General features: G+C 37.8%; 1 protein-coding gene across 1 annotated transcript in view; it reads right to left on the bottom strand.

The window, feature by feature from the left end:
• Window positions 1-6,172: 6,172 nt before the first annotated feature.
• LOC121429455 (sodium leak channel non-selective protein-like) overlaps window positions 6,173-10,919 on the bottom strand; it is a 65,464-nt gene continuing 60,717 nt past the window's right edge. Inside the window, exons 37-39 of the mRNA XM_041626470.1 lie at window positions 9,901-10,089; window positions 8,600-8,738; window positions 6,173-7,128 (exon numbers count right to left, since the gene is read on the bottom strand). Of these exons, the coding sequence (XP_041482404.1) occupies window positions 6,974-7,128; window positions 8,600-8,738; window positions 9,901-10,089 (483 nt within the window). The 3' untranslated portion in view covers window positions 6,173-6,973. The remainder of the gene's footprint in view (window positions 7,129-8,599; window positions 8,739-9,900; window positions 10,090-10,919) is intronic.

Raw genomic sequence — 10,919 nt, 5'->3', positions numbered from 1 at the left:
TTCACTCTGAAACAGCCGTGGGGCCGGGCGTGTGTGTATGGTGCAGCAGAGGTGATGGTCAGACAGTGCTCTGCGGCCGCTTTTCACCAAAAATGCAGCTCCTTGTAACAGATCAATACGACCGGAACAGCGTAACGAAAAATATGCGAAGCGTTGGAGCAGCTTTCTTTGTTCTTTTTTTCAATAAGAAAAAAATGCTACGCCTTGGAACGGAAATTTGAGAGTAAAAAAGGGGATACCTCCACGGCACATACCCACTATGCATTACATAATGAGTGCCCCCCCCCCGGTAAATATTATGGAAGTTGCACAACATTTTTGCAATGGAACTGCTTTAATGCTTGGTCAAACATCTTCGTACAGGAGGGGGAGGGAGGGGGATAAAAAACAAAAACGAAACCATTAATTGGCACTATAAAAGGGCTGCTAACCTTACAAAAAAAAAAAATCCTGTTGCTATCATCCCATTTTCATGCCTAAATTTCTAAAAATGCTATTAGGATAAAATCCTGATTTGCAGATCAGGACCCAATTGTACAAAGAGTCACAATTGATCCAATCAATCGTAACTCTATGGACATCCATCAGTGTCATAACTTTTCTCTACAGGAAATGTGCAAAATGTCCTTTGTAAATAAAGGAGAACTGTCAAGAGATCAATGAATTTATGGATATACATTAATATCTAAAATTTGAGGAAACATGCATTTTATATGTTGACTTTGATGGCTTTCCATAGTTGCGATTGATCGGATCAATTGCAAGTCTTTGTAAGACGGGCCCCTGATATGTGTGTTGATGGGTGCTTAATACAGGATACTTGAGTCAGATGGATCATAACATTTAAAGTGATTTATTATTTCTTGAAATCAATTCTCTGACGAGGTAAACTTTCACACTAAAGCTAGGCCCATGATGAGATTTCAAAGTTTAGTCTTATCTTCCAGACCTGGGGGTTGTTTCACAAAGATTTAAGTATGACTTAGAGTTGCATTTACATGCAGAGTTGCATGCGGTATAAAAGACATGGCCGCACTGGTCAGATCATGCATAGAGCACACACACTACTGCCTATTGATCAATAAGACTGCGCGTTGCGTATCATGAACGTGTCAGCATTTAAGTGCGACTCTTTAGTCATACTTAAATCTTTGTGACGCATCCCTCTGATATCATCAATTACAAATCCTACTTGATATTAGTAATCAGTCGATAGTTGTGATTGACAGATTTAATTGAATTGAATGTAATATTGGCGATTGATGGTAAACTTTTATTGATATTCACAAATAATTGCAAATTTGCAGTTGATTTCGCTTTCCACTCGGCAACAAAGACGTAGGCTACGTATTTATGCGCATATGGGACTGAAGACGAGATGTGTATTCTCAACCGGCTAGACTACGCCAATACACCCGGCGGGAACGGACGGAGGAGAGTCCGTCACGGTAATGCACAATATGTAGTGATAAGCGCATGCGCATTGTCATTGTATTTTTTTTCTGGGAAATTAGTGCCCCCCTACTAGTAGCCCCGGCTAGTAGCTAGCTGCCCCCTTTCAGTTCCGCTGCCCCTGCAGATTTGAGTAAAGGATGCTAATGACAATTACCTCAACAGACTAAAAAATATGAAAAAAATGCACAATAAGCGGATTCAAATGAGGCATGGAGAAATTTATAGGGGCACACAGCTAGTGCAGAAGATCGCGCGAACACGATGAAAATGGGATATACACTAATTTCTAATGGATGATTCAATTGAAAATGTACACTTGCAGGAGGAAACAGAATACTAAAAATGGGGGCTTACCTGGCATGAAAAGAATGATTTAAATAGGCAACTTAATCATATATTGAGGCCATGGGCTGAAATCCCAGAGGGGACGTGCACCGCGCCCCCTACCGAAATAGCGGGGGATCGACACAATATCAAATGCCCCCCCCCCCTACTCCCGCCACTACTATTCTTGGTCTTTTAAGATGGAGAAAAATGTATCATTTCACAGTCAAAATAATGCATGTATTTTAGAGTAAATGACCTTCCATTTTGATTGAGTGAAAACCTTTTTTTTTATTTATCTATTTTTGCTTGTGAAATTTTCCAGGCCCTGGTCCCCCTTACTTTGGGGACAGATTTCCGCCCATGACTGAGGCAAAGAGGGATCCTTGTCTAAGCTAAAAAAAAAGGAATATATAGTGTTTCAAAGAGTATAGGGAAGGTGTGTACACTATACTGCACAACTCTACAACTTGCTAAATTATTAAGAATCTTTCTGAATAACTGCATTAAACACACACATCAACCAACTCTTTGCAACTCCAAACACAACTACGTATCTCACTGTCCAACAATCTCAGTCCCATTTCATAAACGCCTGTAGTGTTCGAACATCAAATGCACAAATGCAACAAATCAGACTGATGGATTTTAGTAGCTTTTTACTGATATTACAAATGTATTATGACAAGTTTTATGAAACAGGGGCCCTAGCTAATCATTCATCATCATGCATAGCCCTAAAAACTCTACAATCTCTCTCACATGGCCATAAAATAAATAGGGAAGTTGCACAACATTTTTGCAATGAAACTGCTCTAATGCTTGGTCAAACATCTTCGTACAGGAGGGGGATAAAAAAAAACGAAACCATTAATTGGCACTATATAAGGGCTGCTAACCTTACAACAAAAAATCTTGTTTCTATCATCCCATTTTCATGCCTAAATTTCTAAAAATTCTATTAGGATAAAATCCTAATTTGCAGATCAGGGCCCTATCGTACAAAGAGTCACAATTGATCCAATCAATCGTAACTCTATGGACATCCATCAGTGTCATAACTTTTCTCTACAGGAAATGTGCAAAATGTCCTTTGTAAATAAAGGAGAACTGTCAAGAGATCAATGAATTCATGGATATACATTAATATCTAGAAAAAAATCTTGAGCAAATAAATATGCATTTTATATGTTGACTTTGCTGGCTTTCCATAGTTGCGATTGATTGGATTAATTGCAAGTCTTTGTAAGACGGGCCCCTGATATGTGTGTTGATGGGTGCTTAATACAGGAGACTTGAGTCAGATGGATCATAACATTTAAAGTGATTTATTATTTCTTGAAATCAATTCTCTGACGAGGTAAACTTTCACACTAAAGCTAGGCCCATGATGAGATTTCAAAGTTTAGTCTTATCTTCCAGACCTGGGGGTTGTTTCACAAAGATTTAAGTATGACTTAGAGTTGCATTTACATGCCTAGTTGCATGCGGTACAAAAGACATGGCCGCACTGGTCAGATCATGCATAGAGCACACACACTACTGCCTATTGATCAATAAGACTGCGCGTTGCGTATCATGAACGTGTCGGCATTTAAGTGCGCTCTTTAGTCATACTTAAATCTTTGTGACGCATCCCTCTGATATCATCGATTACAAATCCTACTTGATATTAGTAATCAGTCGATAGTTGTGATTGACAGATTTAATTGAATTGAATGTAATATTCGCGATTGATGGTAAACTTTTATTGATATTCACAAATAATTGCAAATTTGCAGTTGGATATAAAATATGGATTCCAATTTGAAAGTTATATTTGCAACTGAATGCATTGACCCCTTAAATGATGGTTTAACAATCATTTTAACTGAAGATTATCAGGTTCTCGACTAAAAGCTAAGGAGACTGATCTGTGCTACAAACATCACCTTCAGGAAGTATTTGAAACCTCTATCATCGCAATGAAGTCAAGATATTTTGCTGGAAGTATATTCATATAATGAGGGCGATTGTTACATAATAAACATCTTAACAGAGACAAGGTGTAACAGGAAATTAAGAACAAACTATTGTACTATCATAAATAAATCTTCAACTTTGAATATACAATAAATACCAAGTTATCATAAATTAAAGTAAAATTCATATATTAATTCTATATATTTACAAGTTATATTTTTTCATAAAATATGAAGAAATGGAAACACATAAACATATATATTTCTAGCTTTCCTCCAAACAAGTTTCCTTTTCTAAGGATTTAAGAATATTCAAGCAGGAAAATAATCAAAGATAATATTTCTTTTTGAAATTGCTTATTACAACAGGACAATAAATCATCATTGCACAAAAATTGTTAAAGCTGTAATTTCTATGAATATTTGCTTCAAAATCAACCGTGTTTACAAATTACAGGTTCCCTGGACCAACTATTATAACTTTGCTTTTTACAGGTTTTTCTCTTTTTATTTCATAAAGTTGATAAACAAGAATGAAATTAATCAAATAAATATTAGATTGCAATTTGTGATTGATAGATTAAATCAGCAATCATTTGAACATGGGTTCAAATTTGCAATTTATTCTTGCATTGATTCCAAATTAAAGCAATTAAACCTAATTCATAATTGTTGAACAATTTCAACTATGAAAATATTATCAGGTACTCAGATAAATGCTAGGGAGACTGGTACTTGCTACGAACATCATATTCAATAGGTATTTGGAACTTCTGTCATCAAAATTGTTTCAGATTTCGCTGGAAGAATATTCATGTTACATCTTTAGAGAGACAAGGGGCCCGTTTCACAAAGAGTTGCAACTGTTGTAACTTCGTCACTATGGCAACTACCGTGGCACACTTGATTGTGATTGGCTTGTGTTAGTTACCAAAATGGTAAAGTGTAACTCTTTATGAAATGGGCCCAAGGTCTTCAAGCAAATCAATAATGTAAACAAATATATATCATGGACAAGTCTACAACTTTGAATTTACAATAAATACCAATTTGCCTTAAATAAATACAATTCACATATTAATTCTATATATTTACAAATTACTTGTGGTAATAAAAAACATGGGAAAATGGAAACACATAAACAAAAATATTTCTAGCTTTGCTCCAATTAGGTTTTTCTTTAAAAATGATTTAAGAATATTTAAGTGGGAAATAATCAAGGTAATAATACTCTTTTTTCATAAAGTGCTTCATACAACAGGACAAATGTCTCTTGGCACTTTACAGATATATCATTAAAGGGGAAGTTCACCCTGAAGAAAACTTTTTTGTAAAAACAGCAGAAAAAATAGTAAAAAATATTGGTGAAGGTTTGAGGAAAATCCGTTAAAGTGTAAGAAAGTTATTAGAGTTCAAAGTTTTGGATTTGTGACGTCATAAACGAGCAGCTGCCTCATGTGTTATGTAATATAAAATGTATGAATTTCAAATTTTGTATGGTTCCTGATGACTTAATTTTGTTTTCTTTTCATGATCGGATGTGAAATGATTTGTCTATTGATATACAAAAGGTACAGTGAAAACTATTTTCAATTTTCTGAGAAAATGGCATTTTATTGTTTTTTTACCATTCGCTACGTAGGAATGCTGCTCGCATATGACGTCACAAATCAAATAATTGAAATTCTAATCACTTTTTAATTATTTGATGAATTTTTCTCTAACCTTCGGCAATATTTTTATTATTTTTTCTGCTATTTTTACAATAAATTTTTTGTCAGACTGAACTTCCCCTTTAACACACAATGGAAACATATAATCAAACATTCAAGCTTCTACTAATCTATTTCTCTAGAAGGCAAGCTTTCACTGACTCCTGTGGACTTCCTCAGGCTACGTGTTCCTTATACTTCCTCCAGTCTTGCAATAAGTGGACCGAAGATAGGTGAAAGCGAATAAGAAGAATCCATATTTAGAATTAGATCAGCACCGACTCAGAATCCTTACATACCATTTCCCCTCTTTGCCAGAAGTTACTTTCAAGGGGAACGTGTGAGTGATCACTTGGCTCGAAAGAGTCCACAGTTTTGGAAGATTCTTGAGAAGAACGTTGGTAGCAGCTAGAAAACTTGTTTGATAACCCTAAATAATAAAAGTCTTCTGCATTTGAATGCATGCACTTTCTTCACTCCCAGGAGAGCATTCCAGCGAGAGCTACCAAGCTCTATTGATTGGAAGCCAATCCTTGCATTAATTCTGGGCCCAGTCTTCAAAAGAGTTTCGATTGATCAAATTAATCTATGGAAATCCATCAGTGTCATAAATTTTTCTACAGGAAATTTGCAAAATGTCCTTTGTAAACAAAGGGGAGAACTCCAAATTGTCAAGAAAACAATGAATTTATGAATATACATCATATATATCCAGAAAATATTTTGAACAAACATGCATTTGCAAGATGCTGACGTTGCTGGCTTTCCATAGTTACGATTGATCAGATCAATCATCACTTTTTTGTAAGACGGCGCCCTGGACTTCTTTATTAGCAGTTGGAGCAGTGGTGTTTGTGGGATACCCTGGAGCACTGCTAGTACTACTTACTGGGATTAAACTAGTAGAAATTGACAAAGTAGTCAGGAAAGGGAATAAAGTGCATTAGTTCATCAGACTTCTTCTGAGCCACTGTCATGGTGAAGCTGTTCCTTTCGCCAATCCTGGATGTCTTTAGTAGTGCTTAGGGGAGTGGTGCCTCTGGGGTATACTGGAGCACTGCCTGCACTACTCGCTGGGATCAAACTGGTACAACTTGACAAAGCAGTCAGGAAAGGAATAAAGCTCTATAGTATCATCAGACTTCTTCTGAACCACTATGAAACAGAGTGAAGTCGTTCCCTCCACTAATCCTGGAATCCTGGATCTCTTTAGTAAGAGGTTGAAGCAGTGGTGTTTCTGGGGTACACTGGAGCACTGCTTGCACTACTTACTGGGTTCATACTGGCACAACTTGGTAAAGCAGTCAGGAAAGAGAATAAAGTTCTGTAATATAATCAGTCTTCTTCTGAACCACTGTCATAGTGAAGTTGTTCCTTCCACCAATCCTGGACCTCTTTAGTAGCGCTTGGGGGAGGGGTGCCTCTGGGGTACACTGGAGCACTGCTTTTACTACTTACTGGGGTCAAACTGGCAGAACTTGATAAAGCAGTCAGGAAAGGGAATAAAGTTCTGTAATATAATCAGTCTTCTTCTGAACCACTGTCATAGTGAAGTTGTTCCTTCCACCAATCCTGGACCTCTTTAGTAGCAGTTGGAGCAGTGGTGTTTCTGGGGTACACTGGAGCACTGCTAGTACTGCTCACTGGGGTCACACTGGTAGAACTTGATGATGAACCTAAAAGAACAATGGTAGAAGAGCCAGAAGGATTGAAAGTAAGACAGAATGCAATAGACATATGGATATACAATCAGTCCTTGTCAAATTACTCTTTCGAAGTACAAATCACCTGAGGAGCTATTCATAAGGAAGTCCCCCCTCAAGTGTTAGTACAACAGCTGGTGACTGGGTGAACACTCTTGGTCTCCCCCTCCCATCTCTCCCTCTTTCTCTATATTTCTCACATCTTTCTTACCCGTTTTGAATCTCCTGTTGGATCTTGTAGGTCCAAGGCTAGCGCTGTCTTCGCCACCACGTTTAACGCTACCTTCTGGGTGGACTCTCTTGCCCCCCCCCCTCTGTCTTTCCTGTCTTTCACCCTGGCTCTCTATCTTACTCTGTCTCTTACATGTCCTTACCTTTTTGGTATCTCCTGTTTGATCTTCTATGTCTGAGGCTAGCGCTTTCTTTGCCATCAGGTTTGACGTTACCCTCAGACAGTGTTGGCACCAGAAGCCTGTGACCGGATGAACTCTCTCGGTCTCCCAATCCCTTTATCTATCTCTCTCTCCCTTTCTGCCTCTCTATTTCTATCTGTCTCCCACACATCCCTTTAACCTACTCGGTATCTCCTGTTAGATCTTCTAGGTCTGAGGCTAGCACTGTCTTCGCCATCAAGTTTGACGTTACCCTCAGAAAGTGTTGGTACCAGGGGCTTGTGACAGATGAACTCTCTCGGTCTTTTAACCCTGAATCCTGTTGTCTCTCTCTTTTTCCCTCTCTCTTTCTGTCTCCCACACATCCTTCATACCTATTTGGTATCTCCTGTTAGATCTTCTAGGTCTGAGGCTAGCACTGTCTTCGCCATCAGGTTTGACATTACCCTCAGACAGTGTTGGCACCAGAAGCCTGTGACCGGATGAACTCGCTGGCCCGTATTCTGAAGTCGGGTTTAACTCAGGTTTAAAGTTGTGGTTTAAGTATGGGAAGCCAAAAGTATCAAATTTTTTATTAAATTGTATGTTTACTGTGCTCTTTCCTGATTCACCGATGGTGAAGACCATAATATATTCATACTTCCTAGACAATTATGAATGATTTGAGAGCCAAATGAGCTGAAGTATGATATCTCTACTATTAGTGATTTATGTAACAATTGGCTATCCATACTTAAACCACAACTTTAAACCTGAGTTTAAGTTAAACCTATCAGAATACGGGCCTCTCAGTCTATCAACCCCCTTGTCTCTCTCTTTTTCCCTCTCTATTTCTATCTGTCTCACACACATCCTTCTTACCTGTCTGGTATCTCCTGTTTGATCTTCTAGGTCTGAGGCTAGCACTGTCTTCGCCATCAGGTTTGACGTTACCCTCAGACAGTGCTGACACCAGAAGCCTGTTACCGGATGAACTTTCTCAGTCTATCAACCCCCTTGTCTCTCTCTCTTTCCCTCTCTATTTCTATCTGTCTCACACACATCCTTCTTACCTGTCTGGTATCTCCTGTTTGATCTTCTAGGTCTGAGGCTAGCGCTGTCTTCACCATCAGGTTTGACGTTACCCTCAGACAGTGTTGGCACCAGAAGCTTGTGACCGGGTGAGCTGGGAGCACCGTGCTCAGGCTTTGTCTGAGCATGTGGAGAAAAAGCCAATTTTGGGGTTTGTTAAAGAATGTGACAAGATCACACCACAATTTTCAATCAAAGAACTTGCTTTTAAGTGGAGATAATGGGAACTTTAGCCTAAGTATAATATTTTGAGACCACAGAAATTTAATACCTGTTTTTCCTAATATGGGTCTTGTAAATTCAATTCAATTCAATTAATTTATTTTTACTCAATAAAAATATAATTCACACAAGTTATGAAATAAAATTACATACTGGCAAGAAAGAACAAAAATACCAAATACAGAAAATGACGAGACTTTGAGTGTGGACTGGTATTAAAGATCTGATATATCATAGCACTTCCTGCCCAGTAAAGACAAGCAAGGTTCACAGAACAGCACATGCAAAGAAAAACACACACAGAGGGAAAACAATCATTAGCTAGTGTTAATAAAGTGTTTGCCTTTATGGAAGAATGATAGAAAAGAGGAAGAGGACTGAACAAAGACTTGTTACAATAACAAATGCAAAATCAAGCCGACTTCAGTAGCTTTTAAACTCTAATTGCAAATTTGTTATGAAACAGATCGAAGGTCTAAAACCTTGCTTCAACTTTGGTGAATATTCAACTAAGAAAAGGTTGACTAATGTGAGTTCATAATAATAATAATAATAGGCATTCATAATAGAAATATTCTTTTCCGAGGCGCGTTGTTATTATTATTGCCCCGGCTTTAGCTCGAGCTGCCTTTCAGCGCTCATGCATTCAAGGAATTAATCCTGCCGGGTACCCATTCACCTCACCTGGATTGAGTGCAGCACAATGTGGATAAATTTCTTGCTGAAGGAAATTACCCCATGGCTGGGATTCGAACCCACGACCCTGTTTCAAAGTCAGAAGACTTATCCACTGGGCCACAACGCTCCACATGCTCCAGCTCATCTGTATCAATAATTTCTAGCTCATTTGGTTGACAGGCGATTGCTCCTACAACAACTGCTCCAGGCTTCATTTCCTCTGAGGATTAGGGTAAGGGTTATGGTTATGGTTGCAATAGGGTTGGAAGTCATTCAATTAGTATGTGGAATTTAAAGTGGAGCAATTGTCGCCAGAGAAAACATGGAATCAGTTATTGGCAATATGGAAACAATAATGTTTGCCTGGAAAGGTTAAACTCACCGGATCTTTATTTGTTTCAGGGATTGGAATGATGTTGTCTAAGACTGGTGTTTCTTCCTTGTTCTTGTTGCTATCTTCTTTAGGCGGACTTGGAGTGGTAATGAAAGCTGGGGGTACTACCAGTCTCTCCGGTTTCTCGCCCCCGTAGAATGGATTGCTGTATGATGAATGGTGACTCTTCTCTTTCTGCTTATAAATCACATCACAATTATGGATTCAGGGTTATCAAAATTATCACGCAATACACGAACCAATTACTATATTGGCAGATTTGGCAACAATTAAAATGGCAACAAAATAGCAGCCTCTATAGCTCCACCCCAATTCCTCAAATACTTACTTCTTATTGTCATATATAACATTAATGGTTTTGTTCATTTGCACGACCCCATAGTAAAACAGCCTTGCAGCTTAATAGGGATTTTATCATGAATAAATTAAATATATCAATACATCAATACATTATGTTTTTTCAATGATTTACAATTTTACATTCTTATATTGGTTTTGATAAATGAATTTGAACTCAAACTAAAATTGGAATATTACTGATGTTATGATTATTATTATTTTATTTGGCATTCAAAAGACAAAGAATACAAACAGATCAAAGACAAGATCAATCAAACTTGTACATGATAGAGAAAATAAGACCTGGATGAGAGTTGGAGAGGCTGCCTGGGTATGGAAAAGGCTAACTTAATAGCCATAACCCACAGGTCTTCCTCCCCAAACCTCCCAACCCCATCCAGGTCATAACAGTAATGGTGAAAATAAAAATAAGATGAAGATATTTAGAATCGGCAAAATACAATGGTCATACATGTGACTTTGTCACCTCAAGTCAACCCCCACAATACCTCCCCAATCACATCATTATGTATCTATACAAGCATTAGAATGATAAGCATCAAACATTAAAGCAATCGTAAATTTAAATTTGTAAATAATACTGCATCTACCATAAATAATGGAATATAGGACAATAAGAATTGATAAAACCATATAAGATTAAATGA

This window comes from Lytechinus variegatus, chromosome 16 (genome assembly GCF_018143015.1).
Source record: "Lytechinus variegatus isolate NC3 chromosome 16, Lvar_3.0, whole genome shotgun sequence".
Taxonomy (NCBI): domain Eukaryota; kingdom Metazoa; phylum Echinodermata; class Echinoidea; order Temnopleuroida; family Toxopneustidae; genus Lytechinus; species Lytechinus variegatus.
This window is presented reverse-complemented; position numbering and strand designations above follow the sequence as displayed.